The sequence below is a fragment of the Callorhinus ursinus genome, unplaced genomic scaffold, assembly GCF_003265705.2.
Source record: "Callorhinus ursinus isolate GAN/ISIS: 27379988/994484 unplaced genomic scaffold, GSC_fseal_2.0 scaffold30, whole genome shotgun sequence".
In the NCBI taxonomy this organism is placed as follows: domain Eukaryota; kingdom Metazoa; phylum Chordata; class Mammalia; order Carnivora; family Otariidae; genus Callorhinus; species Callorhinus ursinus.
Window position 1 is genome coordinate 12395483 of NW_027397092.1, and position 22616 is coordinate 12418098.

At 41.1% G+C, this 22616-nt stretch overlaps 1 protein-coding gene and 1 long non-coding RNA gene across 4 annotated transcripts in view; one reads left to right on the top strand and one right to left on the bottom strand.

Moving 5' to 3' along the window:
* CCDC192 (coiled-coil domain containing 192) overlaps positions 1 to 22616 on the top strand; it is a 197717-nt gene that overhangs the window by 122361 nt on the left and 52740 nt on the right. For all 3 annotated transcript variants that reach the window (XM_073878615.1, XM_025860990.2, XM_025860991.2), the window contains exon 6: positions 13058 to 13190. In XM_073878615.1, the coding sequence (XP_073734716.1) occupies positions 13058 to 13190 (133 nt within the window). The remainder of the gene's footprint in view (positions 1 to 13057; positions 13191 to 22616) is intronic.
* Positions 1 to 22616, bottom strand: part of LOC112815183 (uncharacterized) — a 273184-nt gene that overhangs the window by 58434 nt on the left and 192134 nt on the right. The window lies entirely within an intron of this gene.

A 22616-nucleotide genomic window follows, 5' to 3' on the forward strand; every position in this document is an offset into this window, starting at 1 on the left:
TAATTCATCCATATGTAAACCCTGAGGTGGTTTAAAAAATTCCATTTGTCATTAGAGAAAGGGAACATCAGGCACTTGCCTCAGAGTACTGTGTTGTTGACAGAATTGGGAACAGGACTTAGAATTTTCCTGCTAGATGTCCTTGAAGCTTATGAAAGTCATTGAAATAACTTTGAACAATGCAATGAGTGTGAAAGCAGGGATGGGAACCTTTCCTTAACTTTGCTGACCTGAAAAGAGTTCTAAGGGAATTGTGAGTGAGAAATAAGAATCAGAGAGACTAGGTTTTTTGTGTTTGTTTGTTTGTTTGTTTGTTTTTCTCCAAGCCAAAGAAGGAAGTAGTGCTGGAGCATTGAATGGCTTGGTTGCAGTTTGGTACTGTGATTACTATCTCTTTACATTTACCCTAAGGAAGGAAGGTGATGTACCCCACACATTCCTTCACTGTGCTGCCATCCCATAGTGTTATTTCCAGAACCTGACATTTCTTTGCTCCAATTAATTCCTTTCTTTCTATAGCTGAAATTGGCCAACTATCAAAAAATGGCAGACATGTTACATGGACAAAGCCTGCACAGAAACCTCCCCCATTCGCAACCTTCTAGAGTTGCTGCCGTCCTTACTGCCCAGCCACTCATGCCTGCCTCAGTGCCCTCACATGTCCTTAGGACACGCATACTGCCTTTGTGGCTAGCACCTGGCTCTTGTCTCTGGATACTTCTCGAGTTGACCTTTATAGATGTGCACATCAGAATCCCCCCCAAAGTTTAAAAACTAGATTATCCATCCCACATCCAAACTCTCTCAAATTCTGATTGAGTAGGCCTGGAGAGAAGCTTGAGCTGATGTACTGTTTCAAAAGCTCCTCAGATGGATCTGATGTGCAGGTGTCAAAGTACAGAACAGGAGAGGAAGCCTTAACAGCCTCCTTCTGAAAGGTCAATGAAAGAGAAAGAAACTCATCACTGAGTTAGCTTGTTTGATAATAATCTTCTCTAAGTGTTTCTTTTCTAACAACCACTGGATATCTATCAATTTTTACTCACTTCTTAGGCTGTTGCATTCTTGAGTTGTATCTGCTTAATGACTCCAGGCCTGTTTGCCTGCAGTAGAATTTTGCATTTCCTAATAAAAGAATTGTAAGTCATACTGATAGTAGTACAAACCTTTTCTTTATAAAAAAGGAAGGAAGGCCCTATGTCAGACATAAAAGGCATGGTTTTAGGATTGGAAAGGATTAGATTTCTAATTTAGAAATCTATTATAGAAATTGTCTCACCAAAATCTTTTTGTATGATTTGAGAGGGCTCCTAAATGTCTTCTCACTTTAGGACCAATGTACTTGGTTAACAATGAAAACAAAAAGTAAACATTTTTAGGAAAGGAAAATGCAATTTGTAATCAAAAGATGAAAAGTTTCAGTTCATGTAAGAAAGGCAAGTATTGTAATTATTGTATTGCTATGATCATGATTTCAAGAAACGTCTTCCACACAAGAGCCAAAAAGTGAAAGCATCTCATGTGTCCACTGACAGATGAATGGACAAGCAAAACTCAGTATATGCATATGCATACAATGGAATATTATTCAGCCTGAAAAAGGAAGGAAATCCTGTCATATGCTGCAATATGGATGAAGTTTGAGGACACTAGACTAAGTGAAATAAGTCAGTCACCAGAAGACACATACTATATGATTCCACTTATATAAGGTCTGAGAGTATACAAATTTACAGAAACAGAAAGTAGAATGCTGGTTGCCAGGGTCTGAAAGGAGGGAAAATGGCGAGGTGTTATTTAATAGGTATAGAATCTCAGATTTTCAAGATAAAGTTCTGGAGGTTGGTTGCAAACAATGTGCATACTATTGACACTGCTGAATAGTACACTTAAAAATGGTTATGATAGTAAATTTCATGCCATGTGTTTTTTGCCACAATTAAAAAGAAAAAAAAAATGTCTTCAGGTGAAAAGCTAAGACTCAGTAATTGATACTGTCAGTTTAGATAAGGCACTATAGAATTGAAATTAAACCAAGCAGAAGTCAGTTTTGACTTTGACATACGATATGTGACCAAAATTAGGGACCATATTATTTATCTATTCATTCTTTCAGACAGTCAGAAAGTATTTATTTCTTGTGTATCTCCTGAGTTAGTTTTATAGAAGCTTGACTGGCTCTGGGTCAGCCTCATTCTTATCTGGGGAGGATTAGATTCAGTCCAGGGTGTCGCAACTATATATAGGAGAGACAGACTCTTGAGTCCAACCAAACCAAGGAACTATCTGTATTTGCTGACTTGTTTGTCTAGACTTGTTAAAATATGCAATCTGAAGCTAGTTAATATGTACATAGCAAAAGTTCACATCATCACCACACCTTTCCCTTCCTCTCTGACTCTGCAGGCTATTCACAAGCATCAAATATTTCCTTTATCGGGTTATGCCTTCACAACCCCATCTTGCATGCATATAACTCCATTCACACATAACATCAGATTCTGAAATTAATCTTTTGTTCTAAGGAATATTGAAACCAACTATATATAAATCCAAATATCCTTGTCTCTCTACCTATGAAATGTAGACATGAACAAAACATGTTCATGGCATGAACAAAACAGCCTCTCTAAATAGTGGAGGAAGACAAGACAAAAATGTTTAACTAAAGTCATAGCTGGAACGTTGTGTTTGAGGAATGAAACTGGATTTAGGTTGCAAATACTGCTTAATGTTGAGACCATTTCCCCGAAGTGCAAAGCTCCTGCCACAGAGCAGGACTGACACCTTTTGGTACAGAAGTTTTCAGATGTGGCAAACCACTGCTATTTCTTCCGTCCTCTTTAAAGGTTTTTGGTATAGGTTGCCCCAGTGGTGAAGGACAGGAATTGCAGGAAAACCCCAAGGGAGAGACTAAGAGAACATTGTCAGATTATAAGGTTTTAGCTCAGAAAAGGAAAGAGTGATTTTGTTGCCATATTGGAAATGTGGTTTTCTTATCATCAAATGGACACAGACTACAATGTCACCATCGCTAGATGAAATGTCATCTACTACACACGCACCCTCAGTATATGTTCATAAAAAATCATGAACGCGAACAGAAGTAGAGAGAAGACAACAAAATGTCTTTGCTGTCAGACCACCAAAGTGATCTTGTCTTGCTGCTCATGGGCAAAGGAACTTCAAGGTAATTCAGTTTTGATCACTGGGTTATATTTATAGGTGTCATCTGTATGTTTGTAATTTATTTCTTTATCAACTGTTCTTTGCTTTGTATCTCTAGCATGTTGAGGAACTTGGTTTTTCTAACTGAAGGCCAGGACATGGGTTTAGTGATCCTCACTATACCATCTGAGTCTTTTTTACAATATGACTTCCTCTTTATTACAGTGACTGACTGAGAAGGAACTGAGAAGAGAAAATTAAGAAAAGAGAATTTTTAAGAGTAGCAACAATAAAAGAACTGTTAAACACCATCTGGTGTTCTAGATAAAAGTATTTGGTCTCAACATAGGCAGACTGTATATCATTGGTTCTGGTTCTGTGGCTCAGTAGTACTAGGTGGTTGGGATTTCCCACCATCTGTTTCATCAACTTATTCCATTCCCTTGAATTTATATTGCTTGATTAGTCGAATATTCAAGTGAATCCTTTTTTTATTATTTTTTTATTTTTTAGTAGAAGAGTCAAAAGACAAATCACATCTCGAGCTAGCAACCAAGTTCAATGCTTTAATTTTTGGTGATTTCTCCACATGCATTTAAATGTCCCTAGTCATATTAACTGTCAAACATTGCTTTCAATGAACCTGATTGACACTTTAAATTTCCTTAGTGGGAAACTTGACTTGAGATTTTTAGCCCTTATGAAACTTTTGTTTCCAGATTAAAGCAATTGAAAAATTAAAGAATAGACAAATTACTCATTTAATTGCAGCTATATAATATTCAACTAATGGATATTACTGTAAAGATTTATGCTCAATAATTCATTATTGGGAACAGCTATCTTAGAAGTTCTAAAGAGTAAAGATTCTAAGATAATGATGGCAGTGACAACATTACTAACACCATGCCACTCAATAATGTACAAAACACACAGCCATGCACATTGTAAATAGTTTTTTACATGAAATCAGGACCATTTCACTTTAAACTTTGAAGTTTCTGCTGTATGGGGTGCCTGGGTGGCTCAGGCAGTTAAGCATCCAATTCTTGATCTCGACTCAGGTCATGATCTCAGGGTCGTGAGATGGAGCCCCGTGTGGGGTTCCACTTTCAGTGGGGAGTCTGCTTCTTTCCCTGTCCCTCTGCACCTCCCCTCCCCTCTCTCTCTCTCTCTCTCAAATAAATAAATCTTTAAAAAAAATTTTCTGTTGTAAAATTGTTTCAAGTCTGCATTAAGAAAGCAGCAGGTGGGCGCCTGGGTGGCTCAGTCGGTTGGGCGTCTGCCTTCGGCTCAGGTCGTGATCCCCGGGTCCTGGGATCGAGTCCCGCATCGGGCTCCCTGCTCTGTCGGGAGCCTGCTTCTTCCTCTCCTCCCCACTTGTGCTCTCTCACTATCTCTGTCTCTCTCTCTCAAATAAATAAAATCGAAAAGAAAAAAAAAGAAAGCAGCAGGTTGGGGCGCCTGGGTGGCTCAGTCGGTTAAGCGTCTACCTTCGGCTCAGGTCACGATCCCAGTCTCCTGGGATCGAGCCCCGCCTCGGGCTCCCCGCTCCACGGGGAGTCTGCTTCTCCCTCTCCCACTCCTCCTGCTTGTGTTCCCACTCTCGCTGTCTCTCTCTGTCAAATAAACAAATAAAATCTTTTAAAAAAAAAGCAGCAGGTTTTTGGTTTTGTTTTTTCTAAAGATTATTTATTTATTTATTTATTTGAGAGAGAGAGAGCATACAAGCTGGGGTGGGGGAGGAGGGGCCGGGGGAGAAGCCGACTCCCCACCGAGGAGGGAGCCCGACTGGAGGGGGGTGGCACTTGAAGTTGGTGGTGGGCTCCATAGGGGGCTCAATGCGGGGCTCCAGCCCAGGACCCTGAGATCATGACCAGAGCCGAAGGCAGACGCTTAACCGACTGAGCCACCCAGGCTCCAGAAAGCTGCAGTTTTTTTAAACATTATATTTCATGGGAAAAAAATACGTAGTGCAGAAAACTTCCCAGGTGGGCAAATTGCTTTCTCTAATTTCTCTTATCCACCGCACAGAGCTTTTTCATGCTATGTGAGAATCATTTCTCCTCTTATGATTATTTTCCTTTCCTTCATTTAGAGTTCTTTATCATTTTTGAAGTTGTCTGAGGGCCAGCTCTTGTACTCACTGAGTTTTTAATCCCCTGTAATGTCTCTGCTTTGAGGGTAGAGTGGGATTTCTGAAGGAGAGAGATACTCACTGAGAAGGTTAACTTATTAGGTTCTCTTTACCACACCAGCAAACCCTTCGAGGTGATTTAAGCACCTTGGTGCTCCAGCATCTCAATTGTCCAGTCTTCAAACACATGCCTTTGCTTTATAATTCAAGGTAAGTCACAAATGGCCAATAGCTGCCGACTTCCTCCCAGAAGGCAGCTTTAGTCAAGTTCAAAAGGAGTTCTGGGCACAGAACAGAACAAAACAAAACAAAAACATGTATCTGCCCAGTTATAAAGTCATTGCAGAGAAAAAATTTTTCATCAGTTTTATAATCATGTTAGGAGAGCTTCGCAGTATTTTCACAAGGCAGACATGGGAGTTCTTTTTCCCTACCTGTACATTCTGTCCTCTGGTTTCTGTTCTCTTCCACCCACATCACTTTTTGTAGCAATTTGCCAATGACACCAATACCTGTACAGGTGGGGCTGAGAAACTAAAATTGCTTCATCTACAGCTTGGGCCCTTTAGATTCTCTCTGTCCCCAGGGAAGATTGGACTGGAAAACACCTTCCTAGTAGGCTCTGTTAGGTGTGACAGTGCACTCCTCTCTCTGTTTTCAGGGTGGGTGATTTGAGACTGTGAGATCAAAAACTGGATTTGGCTTTAGCAAGCACTGGCTATACTTTCTTTTTGAAAGAGACCTATTGAACGCTTGGTTTTGTTCTGCGCAGTGCTCAGCCGGTATGAAAACTTATTTATTGCACTGTTGGCACTGTAGGGTTCTTTTCTTTCTCTAAGACCTTGGTTGTCAGCCTGATTAATGTTTACTGGGTAAGAATGATGAGGCAGGGTTACACTCACACACAAAAAGAGCTTGTAGACAATACCCCTTAATCTTAGGAATGAGTTTGTTTGAGTACAGATATTCTAGTGCTGAGGGCAAGCTGACTGGTTGACACTGGTCCAGTTCATTTCTTTGAAGTGAATGGGATCTCAATTACCTAACAACTTCTGCTCTCTATCAAATGTAACCCCCATATGGACTATAGGGAGTGACCTGAATCCAGTCCTTCCTGGCTCTCTGTGTGAAGAGGGATTAAAGGGAAGGAAGCCTGCCTAAATAACTATTTTTGACACTGGGATCTTACACATCAGGGATTTTAGTTACTGGCCAGTTTCTAATCATATACCCATTTCATGGCCCTTCAGTTTGTATGGCCAAGGAGCAACACGATATAGTGGAGGGAAACAAACCCACCAACATTGAAATGAGGAGTCAGAAAATCTGAACTTGAGTCTGGTTTCTTGCAGTTTTATTAGCTGTGACTTTGGGCAAATCATGTCATTTTTCTCTGCCTATACTTCTGCATCCCTAAAATGCTAGGGCTGGACAATTTGATTTCAAAGATTACACTCAATTCTGTCCCATCGAAGATTCAGTGATTCTGTTGTCCTAAATCATGCTTGAGGGGTCAGCCCATGTCTCAAAGCTTCAATGATCAGAAGTTGGACACCTCTTGCTTTAAGAAATGGATTTATAAATAGGAAATGTCATCTTATTTAAATTGCTCACAATGTAAGAACCTGAGTAGGACACTGAGGCATGCCTAGCCTAGGGATGGAAGGGACAGTCTAGAGCTGAATCGCTCAGATTTAAATTGTGGGTCACCATTTGACTTTGGGAAAGTTACTTAAAGCTCTCTGTGCTTCAGTGTTTGCATCTAAAAATGGAATTAATAATAGTTCTACTTCACTGGGTTGCTACAAAAATGAAATTAGCTAGTATGTATCAGCTTCTCAGAACTATGCCTGGCATATTATAGGTGGTAGGTATTAGCTTCTCTCTGGAACATTTCCAATAATAGTCTGTATACTACATGAAAGGAAGGGTAGCTTATGGTCTTTTAGGGCAACAAATTCCAACTTCTGGACTGTTGTGTTGTTAGAAACGTCTATCTTATCATTGGAATTTTTCTCTTTATCTTGTATTAATCTGTAACTTGTCTTACATAAACATAAAAAAATGTCTGTAAGTACACAGACATTTCTGGAAACTAGGACATCTAATGGCAAACTCTACTTCTGTCTCTAATAATTATTTATCCCATAGAGGGAAAGAACTGAGACTTGGTTCCAACTATAGGTAAACTCCTCCCCTGTAGTGAGTCAAGATGTTTGTCTAATTATTGGGATTTTGTTTTCTCTTTATTAGAAATTCCAAACCCTCCAGATGTAGGGAACAGAATTAAAATTTATTTCTATAGCATGTGATAACATAAAATAAGCTTCTCAAATGGGAGGGATACTGCAAAGAACTGAACAGTATCAGCTATGATTTCCAAAGTCTGACTATTGGTCATGAAATGTCAACAGTGGTCATGTGGCGCCCAACTCTTGGTCAAAGTTGAGATGAGGCCTAATGGTTGTGTATTGACAATTCCCCCCATGACCTTATTGAATGAAAGAAGACGAAGCTGCATTTTGCTTTTGTGCTTGGTCTTTCATTCAAGGCATTATATAAGAAAAGTTTCATCTGATCTACTGTTTGTCACTTTAGAGAACTGAACAGAATGGCCACAGGCCCCAGGATCAATTCCAGACCCGCTGATGAGAGACACTAAGAGGGCTCAGATCTACACCAGGCACAGATAGCCCTTAGCTGGGTTCATCAGATCTTTCCTTTATTTCTTAGGTTCTCTGGCAAGATGATGGCAGTCCATGCTACAAGTGTCTCACCATCACCCTTCAGTGTCAGTCTTTTATAACCAAGTCTGGTTTATTGCCTTTCTACTTGTACTAATTAGAGCCATGCACGCTCTAACTACAAAAAGCTAGCTTTAGGTAACTTAACAAAGTAATGGTGCTACTGATTAGTGAACCGTTACGCTATCATTGAGAAGAAAAATCAGCCTCTGGAATCAAAAGAACTCGTTGAAGTCAATTCAGCTACTTACTTACTAAGAGACCATGGTTACCATGGTCTACTCAAGTTTTCAGGGCCCTCAACTCTCTCACCTACAAAATAGAGACAGGATCATACATAACAATTAGGTATCATCAATGAGCAGTGGCTACTGGGAGTGTGGATCAAGGATTGTGAAGCCAGGTAGGCAACCTAGGGTGAAGGAAGTCCCAAATCAAAGGCCTACGGGGGAGAAAGGAAGCTACGAGGCACATACTTGCCATTCCTGGACTTCTAAACACTTACCTGGGGATAGCATAAATACAAAACAAAATAAGAGTTGTGAAATTGATTTTCCAAGCCAAGTTGTATCCAAAAGCTATATCACTTTTATGAGTTTTATTATTAACAATGGGCTCTTAGAAAAGAAATGAAAGAGGAAATCTGCTTATATGTCCTGTATTCAAATCAAATTCTCTTGGATGTCCTTGGTAGTGAGCATTTTATCAGGGGCCCACTGGAGACAAAACCTGTCTTTGTTATATAGGCTAAGTAAGGAAGGTAAGAAGCTATGCTCCAGCAAGCCTGCCACGGATGCCACTGGCTTGAAGAGGTAGGGCTTTAGAAAGTTCCTCACATCATTCCACGGAGGCAGCTACCTACTTTGCCAGGCATCTAGCCAGCTCTGGCAGGAGACTGGATCAAGGCTATTTGCTTATCTGTTTTCAGGACATCGAGTGTCGTCTACCCATACAAAGTGAGGAGGAGATCAGTGCAGTTATGGAGAAAACTTAATTTAGGAGAAGGAAAAGGTGGCAGACGTGGTGGAAGACAGGGAAGGAGAAAGAAAGAAGACAAGGCAAATCTTGGAAAATGAGAAATCGTGCTTTCAATGAAACACAAATTTTATTTTCTAAAGTGTGACAAAGACATCTTTAGAAAAGGCACTTTAGTGTTCTTAGTGGAGGGTTGAGAGCCTCCCCGATGTATTTCAAGAAATAATGACAAAAAAGAAAGACCTATCTGCCCCTTAGCAAACAGTACTGGGTACTGTCATTTAGGTGTTCAGTCACTGCCTCGCCACCAGTTATATGCTATGGGATCAAGGGCCTGGAGATGTCATGTGCCCGGCCCAATTTCTCAGGGCCAATGGTTGCCTTAGAATCTGAGGCCACAGTTCAAAGTGTGTGGAAAGACCAGGAAATTTTAAACAATGCTGGCAGCTTCGAGTTGAAACTCATCTATAAATAGTTCCCTGATGATCTCTAATTCCCGATGACTTCGTATAATGCGAGCTATTCGGCAATGTGATATGGATAGATATTTCCTTTTCAAAACATTGCACGAATACATGATTTCCTCCCTCTGTCCACCCTGTAGCAGAAGTAGGAAAAGAGCAAGGTAATAGGAATTTACCTCCAAGCTATAAAGCCTTCCTTTCCTTTTAGTAATCATGGGGGGGAGTGCCTAGTTACTAAGGAGACAATAATAACAGACTCCATTAGGGTCAAGTACAACACTTGGGTTGCCTGGCTAGAGAACGCCAAAAAAGCAAAGGAAAATATTATCATTGCTGAAATCATTTGATGTCTATGACTAATAAAAAACATGTCGGCAAACTGAATTTTTAGAAATGCCCAAAGGGCTTGGTTAGAGCTATGAATTAATGGCATACAGCAGTCCTGTCTGGAGAAAAGGAAAAAAAAAAAAAAAGACAAAGATGTTAAACTCTTTTAAAATTTATCTGAATAACCGACAGTTCCCAACAGAAATCAATTTAGGTTCTTTATTCAATTTTTAACTTAAATCTAAAGGTCCCTTCCCCTTTCCTTTAGAGCTTAATAATAAAGTTTGCACATCTTGAGTCACAACTGTCCTTGAATTCTAAGGGACCCGCAGGCCTTTTTGATCCTCTTATGCAACATCCCACAAATTCTAGAGTTATTTTTAAGGGATCCCTGAAAACTGTATCCACCTTAGAGACTTTGAGGGCTGAGGTGTCCATTCAGGCATGTGCTGGGTCTCTCAGAGGCTGGAGGAAGCCAAAGGTGGAAAGAATTGGGGGTAAGCCAGACCTCTAATTACCTCTTGACCCAGGTCCCAGAGGTTGCTATGGGCCTGCCTGAAGATGTTCATCCAGTCTCTGCTTGATCATTCCCAGAGTGGGAGGCCTTTGCCAGGACGCATCCTATCTTGTTATGAATTCAGCTCTGGTTGTTGGAGGGTGTTTTCTCATGCTGTGCCAAAATCTGCCTCCTCTTGAGTTTTTTACCCATTGTTCCCCATGGTATCTCTAGAATAATACTGTTTAACTCAACTTCCTTTCCCCTTGACTAGTACCTTAGATTACTGAAGTCAGCTGTCGTAACTCCCCTGTATGCTGTCCTCTCCAAACTAAATATCCTCAGTTTCTTTCTCAGATCATATGGCAAATATACAAATTAAGAGAGAAGCAATGTAAGGAAACAAACTTTCCTTCTTACTCCTCTCAGTATTTCATTATAAAAAATTTCAAACACAGAAAAGTTGGAAGAATTTTATAGTAAACACCCATATACTTAATAACTAGACACAATTACCATTCTGCTATCTTCCATTACTCACCTATCTATCAGTATCTCTTTCCATCCATCACCCCATCTTGCTTTTTTACATATGTCCATATAAAGTGCATTCATCCACACACTTAACCCTCATGCATCAGTTTGCACACCCTTATCATTATCGGTTCTTTTCTGATACTTTTTTTTTAAAGATTTTATTTATTTATTTAATTGACAGAGAGAAAGAGATAGACAGTGAGAGAGGGAACACAAGCAGGGGGGAGTGGGAGAGGGAGAAGCAGGCTTCCCGCCGAGCAGGGAGCCGGATGCGGGACTCGATCCCAGGACCCTGGGGTCATGACCTGAGCCGAAGGCAGACGCTTAACCCACTGAGCCACCCAGGCGCCCCTTTTCTGATACTTTCAATTAGCCCTCTCTGCTGAATCCCTTTGCAGCTCTCTCCCTCATTTCTCATTTCTGTATCATTCCTCCCACTTTCTAGCCCCAAGGTTCTAAATGGTAAAAACAAAGTATGAAAAATCTGAGCACAGGAACAGTCTTGGAGTAGCATCAGGAAAGGAGGCTGAGGACCACAAGGGGCCTCACAGGCATTATCACCCCAGGCCTGGGAGGGAGGAGGTTCTCATGAACAAGCTGACACAAACCAACTTACAAGGTGGGGGGCGGGTATTGATGAGCATGCCAACCTAGTAATTTACTATGGGAAACACAGCTAGCTATCAAATACCCAGACCCATGTCTTTGTTGATCAGCTCAATCTCTCTCTGAACTAATCTACAGAACAGGTCAAACTGTGAAGGATTTTGGTGAACAGAGACTCAGACAGGAAACAGTAAGAGGGTCTTAGTGGCGCGGAGCCTTATCAGCATTGATGTTTCAACAGCTGGCTCGCACTGTGCCCGACACCAAAGGGGTGCTTTGTAACTAGTACAAAGATGAAATGAGTATGTGAATACTAACTACACTCTAAGAGAACTGCTGAACAGACCAGGAACTCGTGTTGTGGATCAGGGCACCTCTCACCTGGACCGTGCTGGTGAACCATGCGGGATTCTACCCCTCCAGCTCCCGTTAAAGAATTTCCATGACTACTATTCTCATTTGAATAATACATTCTCTTTTAGCCACATGTATGCCATTAATTCAGCTTTCGTGAAATCCTAATCCTGCTTTGGTCTGAAAGACAACCTGTCTTTAAAATGAGTGGTCTATGTCTATTGAATCCCATCTTTGATGAACTGATTTTACCCGCTTTACTCTAAAAAAAAAAAAAAAGGAAGTGATTCCCTACTACCTGAGGTTTCCCCTGATGTGCAAAAACCATTCCTTTCCCTATCTCAAGATTTATGTCTGATAAGAAATGTTAGTCATTTATATTCTGGGCTTCCTAATTACCAGTCCACAAAGACTTGGCAAAGTGAGCTCTTCAGTGGAAAGGCAACAACACATAAGTGTAAATACAACACTTTTCACAACAGATAGTTTTTCCGCAGTGACAGATAAATCTAATTCTGACAAATTGATTTCATTTTGCAATCCACAAAAGGAGATTGCTAGTCTTAAAATCTCCAGGTGAATCCTTTGGTCAGGTAACAACTTCCTCAAGTAGTTCTTTCAAAGGCTCAGATGTCATAAATCAGACTAATTTTACAGCAAGCAATTCCTGCCTTCTTATGGCTTAACGATTTGTACCCCTGACCACTTTCCCTATATAGATACCCCAGTAAATATCTGTAAACGTCAGCATTTCGTGGTAGAATCACACTCCTCAGGGTCTACTGGAATGCACACCTTTATGGTATCAGGGTAGAAAATGACACAGAAGCAAGGCTCTCTGAAATAGGCTCACTATTTCACGTGAGTTTACTTACAGACTGAAAAAAAAATCAGGCACCTTTAGGCATTGGCACCTCCGTGGTCAAATGCCAACCACCAACTAGAGTTGCTCTCTAATTGCCTCCATTACAAGCAACCAAAATACAAGGTTCAGAGGCAGATTAAAACCCTTCAAGAGGGTAAAAGATACTCTGCTGTAGAGAGTGGCTTTCGTTGCTGGGGATAGGAACGCTCTGAGAGGGGCTCTCGCACTCTGTTTCAGAGATCTCAGAAAGGACTTAAGCTAGATAAGCAGGGAGCAGTTCACAGAAGCTGGCCCGCAAAGGCATGGTTGTTCAGACTTCGTCAGTTCTTTTTATTCCTTTGATATGTCTGTCTCTAGTGACGGAAACTCTTATTTTTTTTCAAGAAACTAAAGCACAAAAGGAAACTGAAAAAGCTGCAAACGGATTTGGCAACAGCTAAGCAAGAGGCTGCCATCACAGTCCTGGAGCTCAATGAGAAGATAAGGATGCTATGTGAAGGGAAGCCAGCCCCTAGAGGTCAGTATTACCACGTGACAGTCGCACACCAGCCCTCGGGCCTGCGTGAAGTTTATGGTTTTCTTGGCCACAGAGCAAAAGGCAGGGCCACCGTGCCGGGGAGCAGCCTGGCCTGGCCTGACCTCCGTCCGCATGAACAGCGGACATGACACAAATTACTGACTCCAGGCTGGATTCGCTTTCACTGTACGTGAGGTAGGGAATGAACAAGGAGTTCCTTAGAGGAAAAGTCTCTGAAGCTGAAGAGCTGGAATAAATAGATCTGGTAAGTGTCTTTGCACAAAAGCTGGGTGGCCGTGAGGGAAGGGAAGAGTCTAAGGAAGACCCGAGGGATGAAGCTCTGGAGTGGAGCTAAGAGAGGAGCTTGCCTTCAAGTGTAGACAGGCTTGTATGCTCGGGCAGGCACAGGGAAGTGAAAAAGTGAGGGTTTGAACAACCGCCAATGAATGAGCCAGAAACAAGCAGGGAAGGCTGGGTGAGGATGAAATCTGGGTGGTTCCGAGAAACTGTAATGGCCACTATGGTTTGGAGTTTTGAACAAGTCTTCTCTAAGGGACTATAAACACACATTGGGGTTGGAAAACCCCTCCGACTGCCGCCATTAGGAATGATACGAGTTAACATTTAGTACTACGTGCCAGGCATTTGGCTTAGCACTTCACGTGTATTTAAGTCTCAGAATAACCTCTGAAGTAAGTACATTTATGGATTCCAGAAGAATAAGCGGAGGCTTAGGGATGTTGATTGCTTTGCCCCAGGTTAGACAAGTGGGAGCAACCCCCGGGCAGTGAGCCTCCAGGCAGCCCCTGACCCTACCCAGTGCACCTGCGCACCTCCGACGCAGAAGCGTCTTTCGTCTCTGCTCTAGAGCAGCGACGTCCAGCCTCGTTCCGCCTGGTGAATCTCTTGGGAAACCGTGGTCCCCCGGGTAAAGTCTTCCTCTCATGTGTGGCACTCTCGTAAAGCCAGAAACATGCCATTATTCCTACCCTGGCTTCCTTTATTACTCATAAATCATTCTGGAAAAAGAGGAGGACCGTGGAAATAAATGGAGGAGGGCCAAGTAGGCGCTGTGGTGGCTTCGGAAAGGGACACACGTCCAGCATCCTGGCCACTTGGTGGACCTTGAAAATGAATTTGGTTTTAATTTTCTATTCCGAATAGCCCTTTCCCGGGGTTGAAATGGCATGGAACACAGTCATCTTGAAACACATGCTGAAGGTCAGTTTGTTTTTCTCTTCCCGCAGAACATAATGATAGCTTATGAATTTGCTTTTACCAACATGAAAACTTAGAGAATAAAATCCATTCAAGGATATTATCCACCTAAAGGTCTTTATTCTAGGGCATCAGAGCCAGATTTCAAGTTAGTTGCGTCCCAAGAAGCTGATAATGATTTTACATCACGTTGGAGAAAGTTCTCCAGTTTGCCTGAGAGAAGCATTCAACTTCTCAACTGTATTTTGAATCTAGTGAAAAAAAGATCTTATTGCAAGGTATATAATTCTCATTGTTGAAAAATGTATCATTTGCTGTCTAATAACAATTTTGTTCCTTTGATATTTTAGTAGGTCAAAATTAAAATCACACTGAAGTACCAGGACTCCAATGGTTGGGGGGAGGGTAGAAAACATGAAATCCCACCTTTGCCCATTTTCTTTCTGTATTTCTGTTTAAAAAAAAAAAGAAAAAGCTACCTGTACAGGAAAAAATACAAAACCCTAATGTATTATGAACAGATATAAATTTAAATAAAGATAGGTATTCCAAGGTCAATTATGGATGAAAACAGTGACTCTTTCTGGACCTATATGTTGCTTCTCTTATTTGATGGAAAAACTGAGTCAGTAGACTGACTTAAATATTTGCACTTTATTGCTCTCCCCTTGCTCCCATGCTCCTCAACCTGAATTCAGTAGCCCAAGAGAATGTCAAAGCACTTTTGGCTCCAGAGTCATATTAGCTTTCATTCTCAGAGACTTTGGTCACCTTGTCCTACCTCTCAATACACTTGAAAGTAAAATCTGCAAAGATGTTGGTAACTTTAACACACAATGACCTCCATTTAGCCACACAACAATTAGAATTGACCCACCTCCCACACACGTTCTTAGACCAGAACAATACCCCTCCCCTAGTTATCTTGTGTCCTTTTATAAAATGTTTGTTTTCAGTTCTCAGACCTCTGTTTGCAAATGACAGATGTCCCAGTCATACATAATAGCTTATGGAAAAAGGGTAATTTACTGGCACAAGTGTAAACAAACTAAGAAAGGGCATGCCATTAGCCATATAGTCCAATGGATACAGAGTCTCACATACCATCAGAACACTCAGTGTCTCTCAACTCTGCTTCTCTCTTCATTGAGACTTCATTCTCTCAAGCAGGATGTCAGAAGAGACATGGCCATAAGCAACTATGGACTCTTCTCATGTCTCCTCCAGAGAGAAAAGAAACCACTTTTCCACCAATTCCAGTTAGAAAAAGTACAATAAAGCACTCTGTCCTGGCTTGGGTCGGGTAGCCATGCGGGGACATGAACCAGTCTGTGGCCAGGGGTGGAGAACTATGGTTGGACAAGCTTAAGTCACGCACCTGCCACTGGGGGGTGGGGTAGAGGGAAATCAGGATGGAAAAGAAGAATGTTCTGGTGGCCTCTGGGTGGCTCAGTCGGGCGTCTGCCTACGGCTCGTGTCGTCATCCCAGGGTCCTGCGATTGAGCCCGGCATCGGGCCCCCTGCTCCCACTCCCCCTGCTTGTGTTCCCTCTCTCGCTATCTCTCTCTCTGTGTCAAATAAATAAAATCTTTAAAAAAAAAATGTTCTGACTGGCAGCTTCCACCAGAAGCACAGGGCTCGATTTGGAGAGAAGCGCTTCCTTAAAGGAAGAGATAACCCATTACCAGAACGAAAGAGTGAGGGACAAAACCAACATGTCCAAAACACTCTCAATTAGCAGTCAAGTTAAAATATAATGTAATGCTTAATGAGTCACCCGTCCATGAGTATTTGCACTTTTTAAATAGATTCTTCTTGGTGAACAAAGGACCTTCAGGATCCAAGAAATAAATGTCCAGTGATATAATTTCAGACCCCATAAAAATGGAGAGTGAACCACTTTGGGAAAGGAATCCCCTTCCAGCCTCCATCAAGTGACATCATGGTTGCCTATCTGAAGGCCTGCCTTATTGTAACAACTGAAATTGCAAGAGGGGGAAAAAAAGTTTTTGTTCTAAATGACATGTTACCTGGATTAACATAAAGCTACTTCTCTGTTATAGTTACAGATTGATGCCTATAGTTCTAACAAGCAGATCAAGATATTTCCAAATAAATTAGAATATTTTTTACCCAAATGTGCATTTTTTCCCCCTTGTTTGGTTCATTTTCTACGTCAGTCTATATATATTAGGTTGCCATTCAGCTCTTCTAATCAGAGGAATGTTCCAGAATATTGGGAATACCTTTAAGCATATTCACATTTTGATGAAACAGTGAGCTCCCAAACTTTCTTTTTACTTAAACACAGTAAACTACTTCACTGGCTATGTACTTAAATTACCTCCAAGGAAATAAATGATTTAAGTCAATGGAAAGTTCAACTGAAAAGAAAAACACGTTTATTATAAAACTGGCACAGCAGGAAACTTACAGCTTGAGTGTTGTTTGTTGATTTTGCTTTTTGTGCAAATAATCACAGCCCAAGGCAGATTCCTTCCGTCATTTCCACAGCCTGCACCTGAAATGCTTACGGCTTTATTTATTAGCATAATTCAGTGAAATGCCTATTGTACCCCTTCAGAGTCACCATTTGGTAAACCTTAGTATGCAGGGACCTAAGGTTAAATTTCAAAAACTATCTTTGCTTCTTTCGACTTAAGAGCACAAAGTTACTTCGCAAAAGACATTCGTGACTAAGTCTTGTTGGTACATGAGCGTTAGGTCACTTGCTATGATGAAAGCTCCTATCTTTGACCAGAACATCAGGGACCTGGTTCATAGATTTCAAGCCAGTGTACGATGCACTCTTCTGGATTTTTTTTTTTTTTCCTTTCAATTCTTTTCTCCTAATATGCACAGCTATTTCACCAAGTAAGGTATCTAGCCCCCACAGGCGAGTTCCCACTGCCCCGGTAACAGCCACATCAGCTCTAAGTCATCTCTTGGTTTTACTCCTGTTAAGAAGATACTCCCGGTTAGTGCAGGTACATCCCAGGGCAAGCTTATCCAGGACTCAGTGCCTGAATAGAGCCAACCATTCTTTTCAGGGAGGCCTGGACAAGGATTGACACTTCAGGGATTTTCAGGGGCACAGGATGGTTTTTAAACACTGTTGATTTTAAGAATTAGACTATTGATGTTTTATATTGTTAAAAAAAAATCAGGAGATTTATCTCTTTGTCAACATCCCAGAGCCAACTGTGCTCAGTATTTTCAAGAGTATCTTTTATCAGGATGTCCACCCCAGGGACTCAGCCCTCTTATTTGCTCTCCTCCTACAAACTTCCCCAGGATCAAAGCTCCTATTGCAACTAGGTGTTAAAAAAAACTGGGATTTGAGGGTGATAAGAACATTCTGGAATTAAATAGTGATAGTGGTCACGCAACACTGTTAATATAGGAAAATGAATGAATTCCACACTTTAATTGGACACATGGTGTATTTTATGTTATGTGAATTTTATCTCCACTGGGGGGAAAAATGCTCCTCACTAGGATGTAATGACTAACACCCTGTCAAGTTTAAGTGTATTTTATTTATGTATTTATTTATTTATTTACTTACTTACTTACTTACTTGACACAGAGAAAGAACAAATAGGCAGAGCAACAGGCAAAGGGAGAGGGAGAAGCAGGCTCCCCAAGAGCAGGGAGCCCGATGAGGGACTCCATCCCAGGACCCTGAGATCATGACCTGAGCCGAAGGCAGACGCTTAACCGACTGAGCCACCCAGGTGCCCAAAGTTTAAGTGCATTTTAATGTGAGTGCTTTGGGCCCAAGTAAAATCTGGACTTGGTAGAATTCCAAGCATTTAGAGACAGGTCATATTCCTATTTACTGGAGTAAGGCCAATCTTGTGTAGTTGTCCATTTGTGTCTAGGTTTTTTCAACAATGCCATCCTTTGGCATTGTTTTTCTCTCAGCCTAGCTCTTTGAGAGGCTGTTCTTCCTCAGACGAAGAACCGATAACTTGATCAATAGTTCTACATGCAACCCTTCTTTCACCATTGAACACAGATATTTATCTTACCAGAGTTTTCAAAGAAAGTAGCAAGGAAGGTCGTGAGATCTCACTGTGTCAAATGCTGGGACCTTGTCAAAACACACTGTTAGCCACCCATCTCATCAGGCTGCATGGGCTTTGGTCTGAAGGTTGGTCAAAGTGTAAACAGACAGCCTTCCTACCACTGCCAAGGGTGTGACTGCCTTGGACAGAAGGTGACAAGAACTTAGGAAAACAGAAAGTGGAGATTTCCCCCCTCAGACATACATATTATTATCCCAACACCTGTAGAAAAGGGTTTCCTTTTAAGCCCTCCCATTGAATCCTCAAAAAACAGAAGCTATTGCAAGGTGGGATATTTTACATATAGACCAATAAACACCAGTAATTAACAGCAGGGACAATGAGAGAGCGTAGGAGTGGTAACTTCTGGATGTGCTAAGTATAAGAAGTTCCTGAGGAGTTTCAATATTTACCTCATAGAAATAGCTTATATTTATCTTTATAATCTCTAGGTCTCATTCAGAGATTTCCTGTCAGTTTGTCTCTTCTTTAGTCCACCAAAGTCTTTCTGAAATAGAGCAGCTTCCTGAAATAGAACCCCATGGTCAAAGTCTGATTTCAGAAGTTTCCTTCAAGGATAAGCAACTGCTCCAGGAGTCCCTGCAAAGCTTACGGATGTTATTTCATGAAGATCCCAAGAAATGTTACTTATTCACTATGTGCAAATTTAGGGTGATTCTAATTCTCAAAAGGACATTCTGGAAACTTCTAGGCCTGAAAATCACTCATGGGAAAACTAGGTGTTGCTCAGGACTTTGTGGGTTGCCAGTGACAAAAACCAAAATGAAACTAGGTTTAAGCAGAAAAGAAGGAAGAAGGCTGAGGCACAGGGCTCCTGGACGGCTTATCTGGCTCCTCTTTGCTACTGGCCCTACTTGAGTGACTGCAGGTGCAGATCAGGAAGGTTGGCCTGGCTGCCCTGGTCTACAGTGAACATCTGCTTCTGCCTGCTCAGAACCACTTCCCTCTTTCTTCCGTAGCAGAAGCATGATTTTCTGTGGGGGACATGTTCCTCTCCCATTCTGTAAAGTCCTATAGGATTGTTTATCACAATGTCCCTTCCCCCTTCACCCAAGGGAAGCCTTGTGACCAGCTCTCTTACGCTTTTTCTTTTTTTTTTTTAATTTTTTTATTATTATGTTCAATTAGCCAGCATATAGTACCTCAGTAGTTTTTTTTTTTTTAAAGATTTTATTTATTTGAGAGAGAGAGAAAGCACGAGAGGGAAGAGGGTCAGAGGGAGAAGCAGACTCCCCGCTGAGCAGGGAGCCCGATGCGGGACTCGATCCCGGGACTCCAGGATCATGACCTGAGCCGAAGGCAGTCGCTTAACCAACTGAGCCACCTAGGCGCCCTCTTACGCTTTTTCTAATTAACTTTTTTTTTTTCTTTAAGTAGTCAGCATTGGCTTATAATACTTACAACCAAAGAACTTTAATTTATACCCAACTCCAGGGAACAGAACTTCTTTCTCACAGTATTTATTCAGGATCTCACAGAAGGAATTTGATTGACCCTATTTGTATCACATTCTAACCCATGGATCAATCGCTGTGGCCAAGGCCGTGGGATTGTTATCATGGACCATACCTGGGTCATGTGCCAGAAGTCAAGGGCTAGGAAATGTTATCAGGAAAAAAAGAAAATGGGAGAGCTTTCTGGATAGAAGACAAAAAGTATCTTTCACTGTCCTCTTGAATCTACTTTAGTTAAAACTTATAAACCTGGGGAAGATACCCATGAGTTGAAGATCAGTTGTATCTTGTCAGGAAAGCACAAATTTATCTACTTTCAATTTCAAACTGCACATTTAGGCCCTCCCTTTGCAAAAGGCCTGGAAATCTATTTATTTTATAATTAACAAAGGGTAAGAAGATCCATTCTGAAACTTTTGGTAGGGGTCCAAAATTTGGACGTTTGTTAGCTCTACCAGCTGTGGGAATTCAATGAGCTCAAGGTCTCCTCCCTCCTTTGTTTGTAAGACTAATTTTGGAATTATACTATTATCAGGAAATGGTGTCCCTTCCTTCTGTCCATCCCTTAGGAATTTTTTTTTTTTTTTTAAGTCTCCTGGCTTCTGGATCCAGAGAAGTTAGATAAAAGGGCAAGCCACCAGCTAATATCAAACAAGGCATGTGGGAATTGGAGTTTGATCAATTTCAAAGGTTTCCTACTGAACTTAAACATGGAGACTGCTATGATCACCAGAAGAGCATGTGTTGTTTGGCAATGCTGTTAACCCAGATTAGAGCTGAGAAGGCAGGCAATTTGCAGAGAAATAGTCGAACACTCCTTTGTCAAACATCAGCAGACGGCCGTTTGTCAACATAAGATGAACTGGAGAATGTGGGGTTGCAAACCGTTGTCAGCCAGCTGGAACACCAGTGTAGCTTTTCCTGGGACAAACATCTTGGTGCCCAGGTAGAAAAAGTGAATGTTGTTCTCTCCTGCATTGCCCAGAAACCTCAATATGATTTCATTTAATGACTCAGTGTTTCCTGATAGGAGGCTGAAGCAGAGAACAGCTATGTTGGTCATATGAATAAATTTGGAGGAATGAGTCGATACTTTTGGGGGGGCTTGGGCTCATCAAATTGAGAAAGGTTACACGGAACAAGATTCCACTGGACAAGTGAATGCCTTTTGTTTGAAGGCACAGGATTTATTTCTGGTAGTAGGATACTGTTAGATATATACTCTTGTATGTATATTAGATATATACCCCTATGTGCATTGTGGTGGTCTATAAGAATATTTGTTTTTAAAGATACACTGCCTTGGACCAGATTATCCTACTATGCTTCTACACTTCTCAATCAAATAAGGCCACAGTTTGATGTTGGGCAAAAAACATGTAACTAAGAAGAAATCAAGAGTGAATGTAAGAGGAACGGCATTATTCCTGATTTGTTTATTATGCAATTGGATGCAGGAGAAACTGGCATAATAATTGGTGCCTGTAAGATCTGAAAACGTTCTTGCTTTTCTCTAGATGCTTTCCTTAATCCCAGAAATTATAGCTGAGAATTGTTGCTCTGCTTTTCCAGTAAGACCTGGAAGTCTTGCCACACCAAGCTGTCATCTAGACCTAGGCCCACTGTTAGAACACCTGCTCCACAAAGACATGGTCCAAGGGCCCATTTTTTCATTGGCTACCCCTAGTGAATAAGGAAAGAGCTCTGCTCCCATTCCAGGGGATTTTGACTAGAACTTGGCAAACGAAGGTGGGAAGAGCCCTCAGTCACAAACTGATCTTGAATTCTTATAAATTGATCAATTATAGTTCCAAAAGGTGACATTCCTGAGACCAAGGAATTAAAGGATACAAGACAGATGGTGGAGAGCTACATGTATGTTTCATGAATGGACAAAAGCAAGAATTATAAATTATGAGTCCTCAAAGGAAGGAAAAGCACTTAAAAGATTCAGGTCAATAGGATAAAACCTTCTTAGTTGTACAGAATCCCTAACATTACCTTCACTCTTATATTCCTAAATTTATAAGGTAATAGGTAATAAAACTTTTATCACACTGAGCTATGTATTATATGAGGATTTTGACTTCAAGCAAAAGTCTCATCTTCTAAGCTGATCCCAAGAGGTTAACAACCTTTTTGACAAAGAGTTCCTTCCCATCCCTTTATCCCAGATCACCAGAGAGACACTTTTGATGACACTTTAGGGTAAATAGGTCTTTCTAACTCTGGATGAGTGCCAAAATGTCCAGTCTTATCCCAGGTTGCTAAGTAAATTTCTGATAAAAGGTAGTTAATTTTCAACATGCTTTTGTTTTATTTTTTGCCAGGTATGCCACAACCAGATGCTATTCATTTTCATTTAAAGTTACATATAATGTTAATCCATATATAAATTTTGTTTACCCTCTTTCAAAGATTACCTGGGGTTTTAAAAGGAGAACTCTGTTAAAATATACTTTTCATTTCAAAGTTTTAATATCTCACATATCTAGAGAAATCATATTACTAGAACTAAAAACCAAGATACTGACTGACATAAGATCTAGCATATAAATTTATATTCATACTCAAAACTATTTGAAACCAGGGTGCTCCTGGGTGGCTCAGTCCATTAAGTGTCTGCCTGCAGCTCAGGTCATGATCCTGGGGTCCTGAGATCG